Genomic DNA, 25,600 nt, shown 5'->3' with positions numbered 1-25,600 from the left:
AATTGTACCGTAGTGCAGTTTCTTTTTCATAAAAATACCTTACAAATGGTCAGTCAAAAGTCATCAGCAAAAGAAAAACCCAGAAAACAACCAACCAAACAAAAAACAGAGGTAATGCTGATGCCAAAACAATTATAATACTGTTGGTACATAGAAAAGTAATCCTTATATTTTATACATTTATACAGAGTATAAAAGGTAACAGCAGATTATGCCACAGTCTCCCTTATCCCAATATCTATTTTCTTTGGAAGGAGTTCTCTTCTTTCATCAACACTTGCTAAGGAGTTTCGACAGTTTTGTCCATCCATATATAACTTTGCATATACTGGATTGGCGTAATTTGTGGGCTGCGGAGAAATTAAGCATACGTTAGATCAGTTGGATTAAACAAAAATAAACGTTTATGGAAATGGAAATGGTTTTGTTAAAGCAAAAACAAGTACACATAAAGTATAATTGGACATATTTAATAGATACCTGGACTTCTGCAAACCTGATAATGAGTTATTTAGTTAAAAATTAAATTCGTGATGAGACATGCTATTAAAATAATCAATGACATGACATGCAGCATATTATGATATTAAAACCATAAAAACAATGACAAAAATTAAAATAAAAACCTTGAAAAATGTCTCTGAAGTTGATTTATCCACCTTATTACACTGGAAGATTTCAGAATAGATATGAAAAAGTTTATAGAGAAGGTGCACTGTGAGACCATGTGACAAATTTAACAGTAGAAAACTGCAACCAACAGTTTCCATATATTACCTGTTCTAAGACATCAGCATCCCATCAATAGCTGACCATGTTTTCGAATTCTGTGGCCCAAATATACAACATGATTTGACCAAAAATTCAATACTTTTGTAATGTAAATTAAACTTTAATAATAAACCAGCACAACTGTTACTATATCATAGTAGTTACAGATTGAGAAGTACTTTCTCAACAGTTTTGGTAGTTTGGACTGTAATAAAAAAAAAAAAAATCTACTGAAATGAGTGCTACTTCAGTATAGGACAAGTCCATTTTTAATTCTGCAAAGCACTTCAGTATATGAGAAATCTCCTGAGTCTGACAGCAGAGAATGATGTATAACATGGATGAAAACGTACTCTCCTATCACTCGTGCTAAGGAGAAAGCATCATCCAAGGTTTATAATGTAAACGTCTCTAATATTGCCTTTATACTTTGTGCCTTTATTGTCTCCTAGAAGAGCTTTGCTGCCCAACTGGATGTTCAGCTTTTTACCTGTAACAACTAGAAAGGGTACCTTGTGGTCAAAATCTTCCCCTTTCTTACAGCTAACGAAACAGCACAGCTTTGCTTACACAAATACTCAGTGGGACACCAGTAAGCTATAAAATAGGTAAATTCATTTGTTTGGTGTATGTAAGAAGTGGCTAAACTTTGAATTACCTAAAACAGAAGCGGGTCAGTTTTCTAGACTTTAAAACATCCTGAGTATACCCTGGGTAACAAGGAATTGAAGATGTCTAGAATCTTAGTTCTTCCTTTCCCTGTTGGTCAATACCATTTCTGAACCCGGGATTCAGATATTCCTTAGCCCAGCTAGCTACAGCAGCTACTTTAGTAAGTTAAAAGCTGCCTACTCCATTCACTACAGGTGGCAAAGTGATTGCCTGGTGTTTCAAACTTTCTTGGAATGGAGGTAGAAAAAGTTGAGTCACATTTATTTAAACAAAGAAAGAAAGAAGAAGCTACTGCTCTACATGAAAGGAACATAAATAAGTTTTGAGAGAGTTTATCTCATATTTATGAGATAAATATATCTCATATTTATGAGAGCAAACTCTCAGTAAATGGGGACCCGTCTGTCCCCATTGAATTAGAGATCTTTACATTTGTTGAAATTATTATAATCAGAAATTTAGTTTTATTTCAATTGACGGCACTCTTTGTTTCACTGACAATCATTATTAAGGATGATGACAACAGAACAGAGACAATTGGCATCTATATAATGTCTTATGGAGTTATTAAAGTTATGTGAAATAGTAGGCTCTGTCTCATGCTAATTCCTTGAGTGGGTACTGATAGCATAATGCAGTACAGTGAGGTATAGAAGGTAACTGGAGTGACTTGAATAACAGAAAAAGTTAATGTTAGAGATGGGCATAGTCTAGCTTTCATTATCCCTGGTTTTGTGCTCCATCAGAAATATCATTCCCTATACAAATTGCTAAACTTCCAAATACAACATATTACAATCATGCGAGAAGACAAACGGTACAGAAGATGAGTGTATATACACTGAGGCACATGACAATGAATGCCGTATTAATGTTTTTTAATATTTTAAATTTCAATATTTGCAAATATCATGCTAAATTGTAGTCAAATTCTGATGTTTTAAAAGTAACTGTTTTATGATAAAATTGATTGAAAGCTGAACAATCGATAACTGCATTGCAAATATTAAAGGGGATCGTTAATTTTAGTGTGTATCGAATTCCTCTAAAATAAAAGGACTTGTTTTCATTTATTTGGGCACTTCTTTCAGTTTGAAAAACTTCACTAAATGCCTGCAATGATGTATAAATTGCAAATACACTGAGACACATGGTTGTCAATGCTACGCTAAACTTGTATAGCGCTATGGAAAAGCACCACATTGCTTACTGGTTTTGTATTCCTTTGCAAAGACACATTTGCAGTTTTAGATGATGTTACAATGATGCGTACAGATGAAATTTTGTATGCAGAGAGGAACCCTTTATTTCAGATAGAAACTGTATTATTTACTGTCATTATTCTTGCCATTAAAAGAAGAAAAACAAAATTAAAAACAAAACAGAAAATGCATCTATTCTAACATGACAAACTTTATTTAGAAAGGGGCTATGGTGGAATGAAATGGATTTGAATCATCATTTCTCACCCCTGTTGATAGTGGTCCTTTCAAGTCAGAGTTTAGGTACATTGATGGAGTTGTGTGGGGAAGCTTGAATGCAGTGGGCCCTCCCCCTATGTATCTGGCCTGTATAAACAGAAAATTTTAGTTTCTGCGCTAATAGAGCATCTTCCATGTGTAATTATCAACACTGCTAAATAAACAGTGCACTGATTGAAAACATTACTTTCCAGTGATCTACAATTAAAAGATATCTACTTGCAGATATTCTTCGGTGTGAAAAATGATTGCATTCAACAGAGAATAACGTTCATCATTTTAAAGTCATTATCCATTAAGGATTAGAGCCAGCCTTCACAATAAGCATCGGCTCAGTTACTCTTCCTCCAGCGAGTAACTCCATTTTCATCTCACCTCTTGTATTCAGCACACGGACTATGTGATTCAGCGATGACATTCCTAGAGCTAACAGTAATCTGGTTATTGCTTTGTCAGAAATGCCACAGAGTGACGGCTGCCCTTTGGTGTATGTCTGATTACAGAGCTCTAGGAAAGATATCGCAGCATTACCCCATTCATCCCATGTCACATCACTCCGGGAGTTCAATCGCTGAAGAGTGGTGCTGCAGAAGTGACGGTATCTTTTACAAGAAATTGATAATACTTACGAGCTTTCTGTAAACATTTAATCTACCTATCCAGCCAGGACTCCGAATTCTTTATGCGTTTGGAAGTTTTCATACATGAAATAAGTTAGTCTCATATGTATGCATACACTCTTTCATGCTTCAAATGGTAGATGGTACAATATTATAGTTCAATTCAGTCTTTGAGACTGGACTAAAAAGATAGGTTGTGATATGGCAACTTAAGGCAGATGTGACAAAAAACTAATTTCATCATTTAGTTCTAACTATTTCAGTAAAATGTAAGCCCTAGGAAAAATGTCCATTGGTAAGTATCAAACTGCAAAACAGTTGTTAATATATATATGACATTTATTCTAATGAAATCTAACTTGTCTTTATATTCATTAACTAAATCTAAATGTCATTGTTTTATATTTCTATTAATTACATTTGAAGTCAAAACCTTTGTAAGACATAAAATAATGAGTGGTTTTGCCAATTAGAAAAAGAAAAAAAAGTTACCTTTTCTGCATTTACAGTAAAATCTGAGGTTAAAAGACCACCTTCACTGTGATCATGGCCCACCTCATACATGTTATATGATGGATTTCCAATTTCTACATTGATTCCTCCATTTATAATGGGTTGTCTTCTGATAGTTTTTGTCCTATAATGCATAAACACAAAAAAAAGAAAAGACTCTTCAAGTAATTTCTTGGATGCTTCTTCCTAAAATAGTACAAATTTTATTTCTCTTTAGTACTTAAGACCAACAGGACGAAAAAGCGTCTCCTGCAGAGACAATCAGAAAATCCTTTCATTTTTTTCAAACAAAGTAGCCATCTGAGTCTATTTGTAGATCTCATATTAGCTGGAAGTAGCTTTTTATTGTTTTTCTCAGTTTGACTGTAGCGGTATGAACTAATATTTAGTGCTCAGTCATTGTCTATAATCCTGACTTCCTCCTATTATTTCCAGAATTCCCTCACTTCCCAAGGAAAGCCTTGCAAATTCATTGCAGATTCCCTGCAGTAATGAAGATGGAGCAAACATGAGTCATGTTCCTCTGCTCATCCATTTCACTTCCATTTGAAATCCATTGCCCAAAGTCAGTTGTAAGCTGAGGACAAGCAAATGGTTTCATTACGATGCATTAAAAATGTATGAACTTCTCCTAGTTCCGGTTTGTATTCCCTGACACTCGTTATTGGAAAGCTGAAGTTCAACTTGAATATTTTTCAAGCTTTAATAAAAGAACGAGTCTTATTTTTAACCTTGAATTAGATATCAGTAAAGATAAGTGATTGAGTTGAATTGTTTCAGTTGCTGAATTAATTTCTTTTAGCTAAGGAGGTGATTTTAGTCTGAACAATTGAAATAACCTCAAGAGGGTAATTTTTCCCAATGCAATATGTTCTCTAGAATTGCAAGGGAATAACGGGGAGGTCACAGTCAGGATAATAATAGTCGAGTCCTCTTGTTTGGTTGAGAAAGATTCAGTCAGCGTCTGAAATCCAATGCACTAAAGGATCTGTATTTGTCAGACCAGGCATAGAAAAAAATTTTTCCTAAAATAAGCACTTATCTATAGCGTACAACTGTTGAACATCTATACCTAGTTTAGTACTTGACAGTCGTCTTTGAAGGGATTAAAAAACCCTAAAATACATTTTCAAATATAATTTTAAGAAAAAAAAATTCTTTATTGACATTAGTTCTATTTCTCTACTGAAGATTTATTATTTAATAAGTTATTCTCAGTAACTTAAACAATTGACAGACCAGCAACTGGGTTTTGGGATTTGGCTATCACTAAACTTGGTTTCTAGGTACAGCAGCACGTAATGACATCCACAGAGCCCGGCAGGGTCAGTGTTACCAATGGTTTGACCGGGGATGTATTTATCTTGTTGGGTTTTCAAAAAGGATTTAAAAACTAATGCTTACTAGTTAGCACCAGAGTTTGCGGGGGAGATGCTATGCATGATGCTAGACGACAGTAACTTAAAAGATTCTTTCAGTCTGGAGGAATGAAATAGTCTCATAAATGGTCACATTTGCAGAAACATCAGATTCATCACATATTTCTAAAGGACTTTACAAAAGAACATATTATCGTGGTTTCAGAGGTGGGGTAACAAGCCCCAGGAAAAAGGAAGACAGCTGCTCAAGACCAACCAGCAGGCCAGCTGCAGGCCTGAAGTAAACAGTTTGCTGTCCGATTCCCATTCCAGGCCTTCCCTAGTTGGCCACGTCCATATCACTGTAAATCTTTCCTCGTTAAATCTGCATCACCACTAACATCACTTTGTCATTTCTCTGAACACAAGAAAGTTAGCAACTCTCAGCTGTCTGCATACCATAGAAACACTCTTGCTTCCCCAGCCACCCGACATGGCCTTTGAAGAAATGGCCAAAGTCAAAGTGTCTACGACACTCCCTAAATTCATTATCAGCTCTAAGGCAGCTAAATTCAAGACAACAAAAGATTCACTGCTCAGTGCTGGAATCTGGCTTCCTATACAAGGTACTAAAGAAATACATTAATGATGACAAGGCTTGGGACTCCACAGTATATACTTTGAACATTGTTTAATTTAACTATAAATTATATAAACTTGAAAAGAACAAATCAAAGTAAATAAATTGAAGTGAACTGTAACCAGAAACTGGAAATTCTGGACAAGCTCTACCTGAAAGTATGCATAGACATGAACAATATTAATTAGGTGGTTCCACTGAAATACATTAATTCTGTTTACTAAGTTCACTAAGTCTCTGGATAAAATTATGAACACTTATACAGCCTTGGCAGGATTGAGGAAATTGGGTAAAAGAAGAACTACATTTTCTTATTTAGTGTATGTGGAATATAAGTAGAAATAACAGACATGATTTTTCCAGCAAGAATCAAAATGTAACTAACTCACTGCATCCAGAAACAAGTTTTGGGTTGTTTTGGTTTTTTTTCTGTCTGCTTGAGATATATAAAGTGAATTTCTAGTACAAAAAAAAAAATACACGTACTTTAAAGATTTACTTTTTTACTTCATACGTCAATACAAAATTACTTACCTTCGTTTCCTTTTGCAAAGAAATAGTCCAATTACCAGAGTAGTGATCAAAGTCACCAGTAAAACAAGAGGGACAATGATTGCAATGCTTCCTAAAACATGAAAAGGAAATATCACTGAATACTCACAGCTACTTCTAATAATTTCTTCACAGCTGTAAAACAGTTTAATTTAAAAAGAATAATTTCCCTCACCAACAAATGCAATTTTATGTGATGAGCTGCACTGATTTGAGGTTTTAGTGTTGATCAATAAAAAAACCGCATCATTACAGATAATGGTGTACACACAAGTACTTTTATCAACAGATCGGGAGCCTCCTCTTTCCAGATAGCAATATACTTCAGAGTAATTCTCTGCCCTCATTTGCAGCGATACAGTATGAAGCTGTGTGGAATTGCTGAACAATTTGGAGTGGCAGGGCCACTGACTTGAAATGCCACCATCATCTCCAGTACTTTATTTAATTCAGGCAACTATTAATTTAAAATATTCAGTAGGCATAGTTCTGAGTGAAGAATTCCATTCTTAGCATGTATATGTATTTATTACTTTTATTTGTTGGAGAATGAAAACTAGTAAGCGATATTAATTTCTAGGCGGTTGGTGCATTCCTGCATTTTCCTGCATTGTACTCGAGAGCCGATAATTTTCTTCCGTTGATATAGGCAATCAAGAAAACTACAATAATGCTTAATGCAGCAGAAGAACAGTGCACAGATCAGACAGTGATGTTAAAGGAGAGGAGGGAGCAGGGAAGAAGAAAATGGGCTTAACATTATTTTGGCAGATCACTGAAATGAGACTACCTGCAAAAATAAGGTCAGCAATTGTAGCCTTCTAAGATTTTCTCAGCTTTAATGTAAATATTTGGCAATAAAGAAATACCTGCAACAAATAATTTTGTTATTAAAAACTGGCCCTTATAAACTACAGGACTCCAGCGTAAAGCCAATGTGGAATGACATGCATTTCCTTTAATATCACAGTCCTTAACTGGTGGAAAACAAAAATATTGCTGGTTGTTTTACTGGTTACATTTACTAATTTATTTTGAAAAAATAAGCTGTTGGCAGTCTCTGCTCTACATTAAACACATTCTAAATAAAGAATTGAAAAAGATGCCACGAATTCTGCCTGAAGGCTTACTGAAAGCCAAGTCATCACAGGGCCAAAATGATGTACTACTGAATAAAAACTTGAAGTATCCCGAGTTCACTTCAGCTTATGAAGGTTCAGCATGTAAAGGACATTACAACAATGGTATTTTAAGATAATATTTAATAAATAACTGGAAGAAGTTTACTTAGGAGGCAAAAAAAAAAAATATATATTTAAAAAGAGGTTCATTTTGTCTTGGCAGGTAAACATTCAAGAAAAAATCCTGAAAAACAGCCCGCCAGGGCTGAAATGCCGTCTGGTGACCATGGTGCAGCCTGGTTTCTAAGAGCAGGCACAAGATGAGCACCCATTTCCCAAACTGTAGCAGTTATTCCCTCAACACGAAATACTGATCTAGGTTCTAGCTGCTTTCTTGCCCGTTTCCACCTTGTGTTATTTCACTTCTCCAGATCGCCAGGAAGATCTGACCTGAACAGTGGGCAATTCATTGTACTGCTCCAGTTGGGCTAAACGTGACCGAGGGGTACAGCAGGGTACCACCAGCACGCTCAACGCGCTGCAGGGAACCTTGTCCAGGTTAAACCGTCAGGAGCGTGGCAATGCCATCCTTCTGTGCTTGCAGACGCGCTTAAAAAACCACAGCGGGCGCTACTCTTACTTCCAAGATGATTTTCACAGTAGGTAAAATTTAAATCTCTGCAGATAGCCAATGCAAAAGTTGTGAACTACTTACAACTCTCTTTTTTTGATGCTTTCAGCGAGACTTAAATGGTCAGAGGTATCGTAGTAGTTCTCAGCGCAGCAGCTGATATCACCAAGCACTTACCACTTGATACACTTTCTCTAGAAGTGCAGGCTGGCCCTTGAAGCAGTGAGCGTATAGCATACGGCTTGCATCCAAACCACCTCGTTTAACACTGCATGTCAATCAAAAAGTTGAGACGTCTACATTTGCTGGGGGTTTTTTGCCTTTTTTTTTTTGTAAATACAGGTAACCAGCACATTTCATGACACAAACTCACTTTCTAACATATCACCAGGTTAAAATTTCTAAACTGAGCCCAATTTGACAAGTGATAGCAGTTATTTCAAGTACTTACTTGTACTGATATTGTCAGACTTGCTGCTTTTGGGAGCTGGCCTCTCACACTGTGTGCCTGACCAGTTGGCTGAACATCTAAAAGGATCCAATTAAGATGATAAAGTTAATAGATGTCAGCTATTAACACACTAACCTACTAAAGAGACCACCAGCATCTTCTCAAGAGCTGCACAAATGACAACAGTGATTCCACAAAGTAAACAATAAGCTTCATGGAAGGAGTCAGCAATACTCTGCCATGGCACTTACAACGTTCTGAGTATGTTTTTAGTTTAAAACTACAGCTTTGTACCTTCAATTCCTGTTATTATCACTGCAATCTTCATTCTAGAGTCCTTTTCTATAATTCTTGAATAATAAAACAACAGGCATAATCAATGGTATATAAACGTCCTATTAAACCAACTACTACCTCCAACGCAGTAATGGAGGAACACTTGGGCTGGATCCAGGCATAGCCAACTTAGTCCAGCAAGACTTATTTTCTAAGGAACTTTATTCGCACCATATTGTTTTGGGGTCAGCTTAGAGCTTCTAGATCAAACAGCCACATCCATGTTGCACAACGCATATCCGACTGGACACAAACTACTACACGCTTCCAGTAAGCCGCAGTATCCTTACCAACTGGCTCCTTCCGCAGCTCTGCTGTCCCCCATTGCTACGGATAATGCAAAGTTTACTGTAGAACAGATCTTACAAACCTGGTTGTAGTAGGTTACTTGAACAATTAAGACCTAACTTTGACTAATATTCACAAATTAACTGAAGTTCCCCTTTGCTTTCAGATTTAAATGTTCTCCTGAAAATTCTACAATTTAATGGCTTTATCTTTTTAAATTTTGAACTACATAACTAGATACGTATTTGCATAAATATATACGTGTGTGTAAGCAGGTGTGAGAGTTAAAGCATAAAGAGCTGTTCCCGAGGGACAGGAGTATCTCCTGGCTTCAGAGGGTCCTGAATACTGTTTATATTCAGAATATATGCTTCATGAGCCAGGTGCCTGGATGGTCCACAGTTATTCTGCTGTAATTTCCTTGTGTGAATATCAATATGCAAATATTTATTCAACTGGGATTCAAAATGCTCTCCACGCATACAAGCAAACACAAGGGGTCCATATATGCCGACTCAGCAAATCCATCAAAAATGGAAACAAATACCTGAATGAAATTCAGTTGCTTATTCATCCTGCTGTAAATATGATTAACTTTACTACAGAACCTCAAACTCCCCTTGTGGAAACAGCAGGATGTAGTCACTTTTCATCTGCCTCTGTTGCATATTTGCAATGAATCATATTTTTTCTAAGTATTTTTGAATTATTTATGAATTTTAACGTGGGTTATCTTCAGGAAAATCCAATAGAGCATTACCTTGCATGCAGTTCTAAGAAATACTGTTATCTGATGCCTTTCTAAGGATTTAACAAATTGTGGAGTTTAGAGGTGGATATGCTTAACAACTGACATTGTTCTATAATACAAAAATGTTTGGAAAGGTACAAAATATTCCAGACAAAATTGTGGAATTCTTACAGAAGAGCCCTAGCCAGCTTTGCTGGTGATGCTTTTGACTCTCTTTTGTCTTTGCAGATCACTGCAAAAGAATGGCTAGCTTCCCTCTTTGCCCTTAAGCCTATTCCAGCACAATCCAGCATTCAGACAAATCTCTCTACTGGGTTTCATATTAAGTTTGAACTCTTTTTGGAACTAATTTAATTTTTGGTAGGATATGTTATGAAGGTGCTTAACTCAAATTCTACAGAGGCACAGATGGTCTTTAAAAACGTTTATTAATTGACAGTTAATTGAAAAATTTTCATACAATAGATAAATTGCATTATAATTTAGAAGTTCTTCATGCTTATTGAAATAGGTTTGCTTACTTACACAAACATGGTAAACACACACTTAAATTTCCTCACTGCAAAGGAACCCCCCAATTACTAATTAATTACACACATTACGGTTCACAACAGTATATTTTAAAACTGAATGCAACTGATATTTCCACTCCTGCTTACCACCTCCTTTAGCACATTCTAAGTCACATGGAACACATGATTTTAATCTTTTAAAACACGCACCCGTTCCATTTTTTTACAGGTCTCTCTTTAGCAATTATATTAAATGGAAATGATTACACTGACAGCCTACCTTACTAAGATACCATGCAAGGAACTTGGTTTTTTTCATAAGATCACTACTTAACATATGGCTGCAAAGTAAATACACTATTGAAAGGGAAAGATTTTTTGGGGAGTGAGACATGTCTTAACTTTGTACCTTATATTGAAGGTTTCAAATGCTTCCGCTATATAATCAGAGAATCATTACTATAAATCTGTCTTAAAACAGTTTTAAAAATGTAAGAAAGTGAAGCTAGCAAAAGAATCACTAGGAAGCATGCACGTATAGGTTTATGAGAAAATTGTGTATAATTATGCTCTTCAAAATCTTACAGCAGATATGACACCACAACAGCTGGTAAGAAATCCTACAGCTATATATGTAGTAAATGGGAACAAATTAAGGTAAGAATATTAGCAGTTCTTTACCTATCTTGGCATTTTAATTGTAAAAGTCAGCAGTAGTGAAACACTTCTGGGGCGTTTGATAAAAGTCTCATAAAAATATGATAGCTAGTTGCCACTTCTTTTTCATTTTTTTCCAAATGCTTGCTGTCTTCAATAAGCTTCAACGAGACTGAAGCTGACAGGATGGCAGTCATTTCCTTCTATACTCAGAGGTAAAATGATTGCCCTTTTATGGTCCAGCAAGCTAGTAAAGACTTGTCTTGGGCAGACAGAATAGGAGAAATAAAGCCCAGGGGAAAGGCGTGTTGTCTGCAAGGGAATTTGACACAGAAAATTAGCCACGAGCAGGCATGTGAGTAACGATGGCGTTGGGACATGGACAACTGTTCATATAGGAACATGGGAAATGAGCAGGTCTTAGCCAGTGTCCTTTGTCTTCAGATACCACAGACAGAAACTGTTCTTAATGATACCATTTTCTGATATGAGGACATTTAAATTCAGACTGCTCAGTAGCTAGCACGGGAACTGACTTCTGACTTCTGGTTCAATTTGATGCACAGTACTTTGTACCTTGCCAAACCATTTGGTACCAGGAGCTTTTGTTCTGCAGCATTGCCAGTAGTTGTATGGTCACAGACAGGACATTTGCAGTACAAGCAAACAAAAAGGCATTAACGAAGCAAAACTACATAAAGCCACTGGTTTCACTGAAGACATTCATATTATCAAGAACTGTGAAGAAAGAACAGTGATAATGCCTGATCTGAGCTACACATAAACACATACAGATGGAAACAGATGGGGAGCTTGACAGTGAAGGACAGGCTGGAGTCAGCTGAGTGGGGCAAGGCACTACGGTGCAAATCTCCAGTTCCCAACGGAATCGGTGAACGGATGAGAAAGCAACAATATCATAGAGAATGCCAATATAAACCCTGAAAGCGAATGTAGTAAATAAAGGTGGTACATGGTCCGCTGCCAAGGTCATTAATAAAACTGTGCTACAGCTTGCTCTGTTACAATTTAGTCCTACATTTAGAAAGCGATGACTGCTTGGGAGACGTGTTGTGAGATACAGAATGCCTACGCGATAGGAATTATTTATTTCGAGGAAATAGTATGGCAGAAGAGAGATGTTTTTAAGACTTTAAACTGACATTATAAAAGCGTCCCACTTGTAATGAGGGATATTTAGAACTAAGATATTTACATTTCAGAGATTGATCATGCTGTTACAGAACCTATTCATGAAAGAAAATGTCTCTCCTCTATTTATGTATAACCCTTACAGGTCAGCCCACTGAAACACTCTAAACACAATTATATGGGCACTTGACCAAAAGGAACCATTTGACAATGAAATGTCTGGACAAATAGAAAAAACTAGTACAAAGGCTAATTTGGTGGCAGTGTGCAATTTTTTCATTTTTGTTTCTCTTTTTCCCTTTTTTTTGTGACACATTGTCTTATAATACAGCAAGCATAATATGCAGTTAAAAGTGCTTTTGCAGACAGTTTTCCAACTCAATATACCAACGAGTATCAAAAAAATGACAGAAAGCAGCACTGAAAGATTAGTCTAAAAGTATAACAGAATCTGTGAAACAGTCATTACAAAATTGAGGTGGAAGGGGAATTGAAAGTGTTTCCTACCCATAAATGGTATTTCTTCATTATAGTAAGTAATTTTCTGACTTTGCTTTTCTTTTTAGACATGGCATAGATAGTAATGTACAGTAAAACATCCTAATGAAAGTATCCAACCTCACTATTTTAAGAAGACTTACATAAAAATTTCACTGGAATATGTCTTATCACTAATATTAAAACTATTTGTAAGATGAGAGAACACCTAGATTATAGTTATTTACTACCTGTATTAAATTGCACTGAAAGACAGAAATCAAAATAATCCCCTTTTCCCTCTAAAGTCTGTAGGATGACATAGGATGACAAAATACTTGCATTAAGCAAAATCACTAAACTATTCCTTAAAATAAATTTAGCAATACTTTTGGAATTATGCTTTCTTCATACAGGGAGCTGATATTATAGTTATGCCTAAAGATAAACCCTCAAAGACATAAAGAACGTTCATAACAATGAAAGACCAAAAAACCCACCCCAACTTTGATCAATAGCACATATTGTACCTTCTCCTTTAATGTAGAGTTTAATTATTTTCAAATAATAACTTTTCCATAATTATTTTATACATGACCAGACCACATTTTATTATTTTTGTCTAATGAGCATCACTTGGTATCTTGATAAGGAAAACGAAGGAATTCAATGTGGAAGCTAAGGGATAGAATCTTTACAATGCTACGTGAAAATGAAATACAGATTACCTTGCAATCCAGTAAACTAAGAATAGGAAAATTGCATAATCCAAAAGCAGGCAAAACAACAGAAAATTACTTTTGAGGAACGCAAAAAATCTTTAAATTTAGTAACAACATACATGAAAAAATAAAATGTGACTTTAAACGTGAATTTTAATTTGTGCATGACATTACTGTATGCAAATCATCGTTCACAGTCGCTGTATGGTGTTTGCTGCAAAGGAACAAGTCTTTAGATGCAACTCAGCCTCTATCATCCCATCGTAAGAAAAAGGAGTAATTGAGGGTCATTAAACACCATGATATTAGCAATATGTGTACAGTACATATGTTATACAAGTATTAATATTAACATAGAGTAATAGATAAGCATGTCTAGATGACTATTACTGTAGCTGAAATTACACTGAGCAACAAAGCAAAAGGAAAAGAAGAAATTGAAATGGTAAAAAAAAAAAGAATGAGAAATGACTGGATCAATAGGTATACGACAAACCACGTTTTTCTCTCCTTCTCACGGAGGCGAAGTAAGCAGTGATGTACAGCAGCAGCTACTAGGCAAGTTTTAAGCCAAGCAATTTTAAACTCAAGGATATCAAGACAAAGGACAACTTCAGTACAGCCTAGCTAGTAAATGTTCAATGAAAAATATGCATACTCCTCTTCTCCAAGGTCTTCTCATTTCTTCCTTTGACAACCACGCTTCAAACATCTGTTTGTATTTAATTCTTGAACTAATACTGCTTTGTGACACAAACTGAATGAAAGATCTTCTATAATATAAAGTTAAGATCTGCTGTTTATACTTAATTTCAAGACATTTATAACAAAGGTATTTTTAGTTGAAAACAAAAGCTCTCAAAGAACTAGAATAATACCGTGAAATTCCTGTTGCAATTGTAATTGGGAAGCTCACTAAATACACCCCAGGAAATCATACGGAAAACATTTATTGCAAGATAGTTGATAAAATTTTCTGTTCTCTGCCTGTCACAGTTACAGTTGCCTTTCTGCACTTAGGCAGTCTTCTCAACCCCACAGAGGCTTTTTCTGCTCAACCTTCAGAAAGTGCCAGTCAGGGGATTGCACGGTACAGTCTCTTTCATGTCCCCAACTGAACTATGGATGCACCTTAACCTTTTATGAACAGAGGTTTGTCGTAGTTATGAGTTTTACATTTACTTACGAACTTGCATGTACTTACAAGTCATGCATGTTCATATTTGAATATTTTTCAACATAAAGGGAATGTCAAGAGGAAGGTATAGCATCACAGGAATACAAGCTTGAGGGAACTTCATCAAGGGGAATGCACTCTTTTTTTTTCTGATTTCCATGACAAACACACGCACACGTGCGCACATAAATGTGTACCCCACAGACACACACACACACACAGCGTCTCTCTCCAACCTACTGGAAACAAAGCTGGCAAGAATATCACTCTTGTTTATTCCACTCCTGTAGGAATTATTTTTTCTAATTTATCCATGTCTCCATTTCTGAGTTCAAGCTTCTTGTTATGACTTTTAAGCAATTCCCCTAGTTCCCTCCCCATTTGTTCACTGTTGTCTTTAACCTATTGCTCCACCAAAATTCTCAGTTTAGAAATGAAGCAATTTATTATTTCTCAACCCTTCATTTTTCAGTTTCCTCTGTTGCCAAACTTATGCTTGCTTTCCAGCTCCTGTATGGTATGTGCCTTTTAATTAATCTGAAAGACCACTGATTTCTCTGTATTATTTGCTCTCAAAGTCATGCATCTGCTCACTGCAAGCAATTAAACTATCCAGGATGACTTACTCTTTGTTATAGAAGAACTGATGTTTGTTCTTAATGTAGAAATATAGCACACACAACCTGAAGCCCTCTGAAAAGTCAAGACAAACTTGACTTGCCACAGGCAACTGTTTTTGATGGCACCTAGGAAACAGAGGTTCCGAACTGCAGACACACAGAATTGCACACACCTCTATGCAGAAAGTAATCTAAGGAGGAATAAATTGCTATCCTCTTAATTAACCAGCAAAATATAATATTACTTGTTTCACCTTAAACTCCTCAGCCACAGTCGTGCAGCGTTGCTCAAAAGCTCATTAGAGCATTTAAAAAGCACTCTTCAAATTTAGTTGGCTTTAGATGAGGATCAATACGATTTATATCTTCTACCGGTTTTGATGGTAAACTTGTAACAGAAACTGTCCTTCATTATATTTGTATAATGTCTAGTGTAAGAGGCTTATGATTCGACTACATTTTTGCAGAAAATAATAACAATAATAATAATTATTAATAATATCAATAATAATAATAGACCACATATATGTGCAGATGCAAGTCACAATACAAAACAACGATGGAATTATAGCAACCTATAGCTACAGTGAAGGTATAAAAGAAACAAAGGTGAGAGGGTAATATTCTGTACTAAAGAAATTGATACAGCACTGCCTATGAACAACCAGCGATGACCAAAAACTACACTAGGTGTAGTTTTAATTTTTTCCAACTCTCTTCATTGGTATCATACAAGGTATAATCTCTCCCTAAACTTTGCTTCTCTTGCATGAATGTATATGCATTTAGACAATTCGTGAGAAGGAAACAGAGAAGCAAATAAAGGCAATTGTTAAAACAAAAGACAGACTGATAGAACAAATGGAACTGACAGTTTGTGAAATTAATAGAAAAAGCATTTCTTCATTATTTCCCATCTGAATCTGATCTCCTGTTCATCCTGTTTTCAATGGATTTGTGAAGTTACTGGAGCAATGTTGACATATATGCTTCTAGTGTTATACACCACCCCCCCAAACCATTAGTGGGTAGTACTAAAGCTATCCTTAAAAAACTTAGTATGTGAATGCTAAAAAGACAGTAACTATATCTAAGGTAATACCTGTCTGAAAGACACCCTCGGTGGTACATTTTTAAGAAAAGGTCAGTACCTCAAATTTTAACAATCTGATATTAAATTCTCTCGCAATCTTTGCTATTGAGCAAGAAGGACAATAATGGAGGGGAGGAAGGGAAGAATGTTCTTTATATTCCTAAAAATAATGCTAAGAATTAATAGCCAAGATTGCATCAGACCTTATATCCAAAGAGAACTCACAGTATATTCTGTATCTTTTAAAATTTGACAGAGCATTCATTGAAACTGGAGACAAACTTCATAAAACCATCATTTTTTGGAAGCTTATATGCAGCCACAGCAAGGCCTTCATTAATTCCTAAACTGGTTAGGTGAAAAGCACAACTTCAATTTCCAATGTGCACCTAATATTTAGCGCATTCAAGTTTCTTTTTTAAACTTGAGACGGGAAGATAAAATAAAATGTATCCTAATGGTACAGGTTAGTAAAAGGAGAGTATGTTCTTACAGGCTTACAGTTCCCCCGTATAATTATGGCTTTAGGATTGCCCTTTAGAACAGATAAATCTTATTCTCTATTGCCTTTACTGAATGATAATAAGGGCTTGATTATGTATAAGTTTGCATTCTCAACTGATATGGCTGAGGGAGAGAGAGGAGATCCTGCTGAATGACAATAAACCCAGCCAGTTCCTACTTCTTCTGAAAATCACCCACCCACGGATTAGAGACGGGTTAAGAAAAATGTCAGCCCTTAGATCAGGGTCTCCCACAGACAGATGTCATACACAGCATGGCCACACATGCAGATTCCAGCAATCCATCTCCACGCCTCTTTCAATTACGTAATTAGAAAAGTAGGAAGAAAGGATCGCTGGGCCTGTAGATCCTATGATTCCTTTTTTTGCCAGCATAAGTGATTGCCATTGTTGGCATCTGGTCTCACACAGAAGCTCTGAGAGGTTAAAATTCATGTTATCAATTCAAAGACTAAGTAAGAGATTCAAACATGATTTGAAATCCTTGGTTTTAATACTTTTTCTCATTTTGACAGTAAATATAGTTAAACCAGATCGAAAGATCATGAGAACAGGCAGTGCCAGAAAAATAAATATTAATGCTACTGAGAATGTTCCTAATTCAATTAACTTCACCGAAATCAGACTGTCAGTATATGTCAGTTTTGACTCCCGTTGAAACAGAAATTAACCATTGTTGGCTATAAAATTTCACATTAAAAACCTCTACACCATTATTTTACATATTTTTCTGTAAAAATCCATCATTAAATAAAAAGTAAACTATTACAGTTTAAATGGTTAACACATTCTTAAGAATTGTGAAAGAGAGTACATAAAATTCAGAAGTGATTCTCAGTGCTGTATTTTTAGACTATTTCACCTATTAGAATGTTTCACAGGAAATTTTGCACTGTTACCTTCTTGAGAGTATTTTAGAGAAAAAGGAGGAAAGGTACTTGCAATACATGACTTGATAGACAGCAACAAGTTGTTCTTAGGGCTGCATTACTCTGAAAATCCAAGTATGATACATGGAGATAAAAACTGTTCCAAGCAACCATGTCTCATACAAATGCTGATCAACTCCATACTCTTCAAAGTTTAAGTGGTAGTCAGAACACAAATCTAGTTTCCAACGGATTTATGACAGCTCAAGTCATAGAATCTCATTCCTTGAGAACACTGACAAAGGAATTGTGATCATATTTATTCACCATACCTAGTCACTGTCATTGCTACCCAGCAGACAATCACATCTCCACAGCATTTTATGTTTTCATAAACCATGCATTTAGATGAAAGAAGATTGAAGCTGTTCGAGTTTCATATTTTATCCCAAGTCTAGGTCTTTGGCTCATGACTTCACTTCAGACTTTTGCATCACAACTATTGAGTAAAGCTACGTTTATCTGACTGGTATTTCTTATCTCTGTCTGCCTTACAGCTTTTTCAAAAACTAGGGCTGTTTAGTTTCCCTGATGATGATTAAAATTTTCTCTTTAAGAAACAGACCTAAAATCCTTTAGAGCATAGAAATGTATCTATTTTATACATTTTTTTAACCAAAGAAGTCAAAGTTGTGATGTAGCTCACATATTTTTGTTTAATGATTTCTATTTTACAGCATTATTTCCATAAAGTTAACAACAAGACTTATGAATACAAGCTTAACTCCTGAAGTGGTACCTAAATAGCTCTTGGGTTCCTTTCCCTGCACAGACAAAAAATAGGAAGTCAAATTTAGACTACAGAACATGTGCAGTGTCACTGTTTGCTAAACTTTATGCTGTATAGGATTAACTTGGTAGAATGTCTCAAAATGTGAAAAATAAAAGCCGAGCGGCATTTTCAGTATTTTCAATTCACTTATTAAAGTTTTTTATTTCTTCCTCCAATGGTACAGATACTCCAAAAGTATGCTTAAATATACTCATCAGTACAACTATCGAAGGGTAAGTCTGTATTATAGAAATGAGCCCCCAGATTAGGTATATATTGTGAAATGTATGTGAATGTGCATGACTTGGACCAATGAACTGTGGCCTGAAATGATGTCACAGAATGTGCAGCGTTAAGTGGAAGGTTAAACCTACTTGCATCTCGGTTCATTAAACGCGGTTAAAGTGCAAATTCCCTCATTCTGACAGTAGTAATCACAAGGGTTCACTTTCTGGTCACAGCGCTGACTTTTAAACCCCACAGAGCATCTGCAGAATTTCAGTAAAATAGACCTATATAAATATTCTGCCTTTTGCTGAACAGATTTTAAACGCATTTTATATAATGATAGCAAGACACACACACATACACAGGCATACGGACAGATAACAAAATTAATACTCCTTTTTCATGGGAGGTCCAATCTGACTGTATTGAGAAGTTTGCTCATCAGCGTTGATCAAACACTTTTAAAACAATGGGCCTATACTAACGGATGGGTTCGGTAATCTAACATTCTTAACAAAGTATTATTGTCAAATGTACATTTGTATTGATTAACCCAGATTGTCCCAGGCCTTAAAAATGTTCATGACCATTTTCTTAGCGTTGTTAACAGTGTTGGCGCATGCCGCAGCATTTATGTATTGTGAATCCATACACAAATTAAGGTATGAAACTTTTTTTTTTCCTTGAGACGCTATGGTGTTATAAGCCAGTTTTATAAGGAAAAAGGAAAAAATCACAAGCTTCCAAAATAGCCAGTCTAGGTGTTTAAGCAAATTAATCACCAGACTTTAAGTCATCATATTTGGGCCTTATATATTATAGCTGCGATATCCTCCTTTTGCTGAGATTTATGAGTCTCTCTAGTCCTCAGCTAAAGACATTTAAGGAGATACAAGTAACAGGTAAAAAGGGCTGGATCAAACTAATAATGAAAGAGAACCATAGGCACTTAAAGCATTTTCAGCTGAATAAGGACTGCCATGCAGAACTGCATTCCACTGTCTCTAACCTCAAAGCTGCAAACGTCTGACTTCTTTTCAATAGTAGAGCAACTGCAGTTCTGCCCCTTTGCACATTCAGAAGCACTTGAGCTCTCATTGGGAGGAACAGTTGGTCCGTCTCTTACACTGGCCAGCCTACAAAATCCAGGCATTTCTCTGTGTAACCTCCTTGAGAGGCACTCTCTTTTAAGACCACCTATCTCACACACATCAACAAAATGAAGGGATGGCTGTATCTGTATTTACAAAGTCGTAATGCCAGATCCCTTTCGACAAGAACTTACTTATGTCACCCTGGAAATTAGACACTCAAGTCCAGTTCTCTCTTCCAACACCTCATACGTTTCTGGAGGATGCTCTGACCTCCAGATTGTCCTGAGAAGTGGAAGACTATCCACAATGAAGCTTTTCTGCAGTGCAGAAAAGATCAGATCATTTATTAGGCAAAAGTAAAAAAAACTTTTTGCTTTTACACTGAGGTAGCTCAGTGTAACTGAGAACAGAAAAACCATTAATTTCTTGCTACAATGACTAATTCTGTATTTTATATTTAGCAGCTGAAAAAGAAGATACACCATAGCTCTCAAGAAAGGACTAGAAATGTAGGTTTTTCTACCTCTTAAGACAGTACTTCACTGTCTAGACAGCAGAATCACATTTCCTTTGGTATTTGATGTCTGGGCTTAAGAAAAGCATCCTGAATTATTCTCTCAACAATGGTGCAGGAGGGCGAGAGCAAGCTCACCACAGAACAGCCAAGCTGCTGTGGGCAGTGTGAAGGTTAGGGCAGAAAGAAGAGATAAATACACATATTCTCAGACCCACAAAGGAACTAAACGCTGACATCATTCTTCCTATTCTCTAGCCATCACGTTCCTTACAGGAGTGTACTGCCCTGACGTCTGACCATCTTCATAGGAGAAAAGACTTAATCCACCTTTGAGAAGCTGTGCGGGTAACCATCTCGTACCTCTGGGTTCCATTCTGGACCAACAGCCTAAACAGGCTTTAGATCTGGCCTGAAGTAACTAGAAGTCTTAAAAGATATATCTTTGTCTCTATTTGCATTCACAATATATATCTTAGCTGTATCACTCTGTACACATATTGCAAAAAGGTAGAGAAAGTATCAGGTTAGAGAAACAGCTAGAAAAAGTACTGTGAATTATGAGTGCAACCAGCACATTATACATCCTAGTGAGGTCAAAAATAGACGCATGCATAATCATTTTATTATTTGTTGGCACGCATATATTTTAATGATCTACACAATGCAGGATACTCACAGACAGACAGGTATATTTGTCTCTGGGTCCAGTTGACACGTACCACCATTGTAACAGTAGCCATCACATAACTGACAGGTAGAGGCAATCTTTCCATTAGTGCAACTGTCATGGTTAAAAAAGCCAAACAAACCACAAACAGCAATCAGTATTTTATTAAATCTGGTGAACTCCCTTACAACTATCTATATATAAGATCTACTGATTGCAAGAATGCTAGGTTTCCACTTTGAAAAGCTAGCACAGCTAGTAAGCTTATTATACAAAATTTTTTTAATCTTTCCTTTTATGAAAATAAACTATTATACAAAATAATCACTCAGCAATATAGCAGCACATCTTACCACATATGCCTTCATTAGTATACATATGTCTCTATCACTATCACAGACACTGCAGAAAGAACAAATTTCAACAGTGTAGTAAAACTCAACCGTTAACTTTATTAAATATTTCCGTTTTTCCAAGCGGAGACCCATTTAGTCTCCTGCTACATCATGCTTCCCCCAGTGAGGAGTGCTCCAAAAGTCGGTATAAAAAGGCAGGAGCCAGTGGGTTTTGTGTGGGCAGGAGCCACGCAAAGAAACTGTCCTGATGTGACCGGTTCAGGAGCTAGCCACTGTGTAAGAGATTTAAAGGACAATACAATATAATCGCTATTAAATATATAATTTTGAACACAATCACCCCCCCTACACACACTTACTTGCATACTATGTCATTACTGTCCTTGTTTACTATGCAGTGTCCCCCATGACATCTGATACACTTGTCCACTTCACATTTTGGACCTTCAAACCGTACTGGACAGACACATTCTACGCTGCCATCATCAGAAATAGTACATGATTCAGAATTCACACAATAATGGTGGCAAACATCTGCAAACAACATGAAAGCTAATTACTAAAATACATTAAGGAGTATCGTAGTAAAAACAATACTGTACTTTTACATGTTTTTTAAAGGGTACTATAATAAAAACAAAATGATGAATGAAGCTGGCGGCTCATTGGCAACTAAAAGAATCAAGAACACTCCATAAAAAGATACATAATATATTAATGATGTAGTCTTGAGAAGTGAAACAGAAGGACAAACTCATAAAGAGATTTTTTTTTTTCCTTCTAGATATCTAACTATTTATGGCATCATCCCACATAATAGAAAGACTACTGATGAGAAAAGCAGAGCAATGTTAATGTATTCAATGGGATATTGGCTGAATAAAAATCTTTTGATACATTCACATTAGCATGAACAGCATTATGCTAAACTGAAATGGAAACAGTATTTCGAAATAATTAAGTTTTATTTTCATTTATCCACATATTAAAATTTAATTAATTTTTAATAGTAATATATACATAATCCATACATTCTACAAAAAACTACATCCGTGCTTATCTTTATAGACTGTGCAAGACCCCATTATCTTATTTAACTGCTTAAAAGACAGCAGGATATTTCTGCTGATATATTACTGATATTTCAAGTAGTGCATTCTTTAACTCTTTAGAAGCGCCAGTAATTGTCTCACTTTTTTCATACCCCTTTAAAAAAAATACAAGTTTCCTGACTGAAGAAGCTTCCAGGGCTGCAAAATACTGGCATCTTAACACTGAGGTTAATTCTTTTTTATCTAGTAGTCACAACTTTCCTTTGATTAGAGAGGTGGGTATTTTAAGTCCTGTCATTTAAACTTTTTAATGGGACCAAATCATTCAAACTCTCTATTTCTCCCAGCTTCTAATACTTTCTCCAGCTCTGTATAGTTAATATGTTGTGTTGAGCTTTTAGTGTGGTTCTTGATGAAGTAATTGATATATAAGATGCATCAGTTCTGAACTATGCATCTGTATTAGCTTAGAGTTAAACTGGTTCATATTTATCAAATATTACCTTTCTGTCAAAACTAAAAAATTCAAGTCCTTTAAAGCACAAGATATGGCCAAGGGTGAGTCAGTAGCAGGCTAGAAGTTGGACATTATCAAGCCGTTCACTAGGCACCAAGGTTTCGTTGGCTAAAAGGCAACTTCAGCCTTGAGTCTGGAAGTGTAAACTCTCCAGCTGCCATGTGACTGCGCAACACATTGCAAGCAGCAAGTTGGAGACTGCTAAAATTGATATATTTTACTGAGTGCATTCAAGATGGATGATTTGTGAGGGTTTCTCATAAAGTGGGAAACATTTTGCTTACACTTCTCTTTGGACTCAGTCTTTCTCCCTCTTGGAGAAATATGTGCTGACTGCCATGCTGTTGGTACTCATCATGCTGGAATAGTTCTGCTAAAGGACAAAGCAGTTGACTCTTGGAGGAGTTATTTCTGTTTGATTGCTCATTGGGTGTCTCCACCTATCTACGCAGGCTGTAGACTCATCTACTCATGGAATCATTACTGAGCAACCAGAGAGTCTTAAAAGATACTCAGTGAAGGAGTTCATTGTTTGCCGTTCCCCATTTTGAGGTACAGAATGGTAATTTGCAGCAGGGGGGCTGTTTTTTGAATAAAAACTACCATAGTTTGAAAGCTAATATTGAGAGACATTTAATGAAAAAAGCATTGAAAGGGGGAAATGTTTCCACATGCATTAGGACAAACACGCCCCCCTCCCCAAAAAAACCAACCCACCTAGGAATACGATGTTCGTACTCTAGAATAATTATTGGTTTTTAGTATTGATTGTAGTCACAGACACCTTTAATCTTCTGCTATATCTAAAATGCATATGCTACATTTAGACTGAAATGACACAATTATATTTTTTTCCCTTAAAGAAAGGAATTTCAGTTTCAGGGAAAGTAACAGCTCATGAGATCACTATATCCACTTTGAATGATTGGAACTCCGGGAAAACGTTTTCTATTTTTTAGGTTGTTTGGGCCTTAAATGATACAAAAAATGAACTTTAACTGGTCTGTATGTCTTATTCCAGGAATTTAAAATAGGGAGTTTTATTCAAATACATCAAATGCATGTGTATATAATATCATGCACAATATTAGTGGAATTCTATGTAAATTCATTCACTTAAATTTATTTCAGCAGTGCCAGTGCCTTGACACAGAGCACACATTTTGATTATTAGCCCTTATGTGAACTAATCACAGGAGAAACTCTGCATTGGGTAATTGGAGATGATAAGTATGAGGAAAATAAGGTCTTTGCAATCTGGCAATACTGCAAATAAATGTCTTCTCCCTGCCATAAAAAACACTAATAGTACTTTCAGCTCGGGAGCATGAGTAAAATACCTATGCACATTCATGTATCATCCTTTGCATATGAACTAGTTTCAATCACATCACAGAAAGACTGAAAAAGATATCTTGGAGGCAACCAATCTTTGCAGTAAATGCTATATTAATGTATTCCAATATGCATCCAACGTGAATGTGATTAATAAAGCCAAAAATCATACGTATGTGTGAATAAAGCAAAAAATCATAGACGTGAATTTATGTACATATTTTTAACTGTAAACCTGTCCGATTTCATAGAACTGCTATTGGCCAAAAAAAATACTCTAAAAGATTGTAAGACTTATTTTTCCCCTAAAAGTATTAAGGTTTAAATAAACAAAACCTTAATTTTATTTTGTATTTTATAAAGTGTTTGAGTCTCTGTATTGCGGTATTTTTCCAAAGTGTCAGCAGACAGTCCAAATCTAATAATAAGCACTGTTTAAAAAGTACCCCTAAATTTACATTTAAATTAATTCTAAAAAAAAAAAAAAAATGTTTGCAGAAGCATTCAACTAGAAACAATTTGTTTGGTTTTGGGTAAGCCTCAAGTAAATATTTTTTCTTAATCTATGCGTCTGTCTGTGCATGATTTATGTACTATACTGCTTTCAAATACCCAATTGTGTTTGCAGATAGTTATTTGTGGATCCATGCAGTTTGTTTAATACCAAGTGGGAGAGAATCACAATTACTGCTGGTTTCCCATTCAAAGGTTTCAATTTATTTCATAGTCTCTCAACTGGAAATAGATTCAGTTTACTTCAGTACAAATCCTATTTAAGATACATACTAACCCTTTCCTTGTTTGACAGACCTTTCACTAAAACTAAATACTTCCTGTATCTTGTAGATAATTCTAAACCAGGCCTTTATAACAGCTAATATCCCTTCCATTTTGTTTAAACCTAGTTGTCTTCAGCAAATTCACTAAATCATGTATAAAAGAGATGATGGCTTTCACATTTAATGTTCTATTCTATAACAAGCGCTATGACAGTCTATTTTATATAGTCAAAGC

The 25,600-nt window shown here is 35.8% G+C and overlaps 1 protein-coding gene across 1 annotated transcript in view; it reads right to left on the bottom strand.

Moving 5' to 3' along the window:
- Positions 1-209: 209 nt before the first annotated feature.
- The window catches only part of LRP1B (LDL receptor related protein 1B), a gene marked incomplete at its 3' end in the record, with an annotated part of 741,532 nt that continues 716,141 nt past the window's right edge, over positions 210-25,600 (bottom strand). The window contains exons 85-91 of the mRNA XM_082001234.1: positions 22,042-22,216; positions 21,336-21,440; positions 8,811-8,887; positions 6,590-6,680; positions 4,037-4,181; positions 2,913-3,011; positions 210-350 (exon numbers count right to left, since the gene is read on the bottom strand). Coding sequence (XP_081857360.1) covers positions 210-350; positions 2,913-3,011; positions 4,037-4,181; positions 6,590-6,680; positions 8,811-8,887; positions 21,336-21,440; positions 22,042-22,216 — 833 coding nt within the window. The remainder of the gene's footprint in view (positions 351-2,912; positions 3,012-4,036; positions 4,182-6,589; positions 6,681-8,810; positions 8,888-21,335; positions 21,441-22,041; positions 22,217-25,600) is intronic.

Source organism: Phaethon aethereus (genome assembly GCF_964289735.1).
Source record: "Phaethon aethereus genome assembly, chromosome: 6".
Classification (NCBI taxonomy): Eukaryota; Metazoa; Chordata; class Aves; order Phaethontiformes; family Phaethontidae; genus Phaethon; species Phaethon aethereus.
This window is presented reverse-complemented; position numbering and strand designations above follow the sequence as displayed.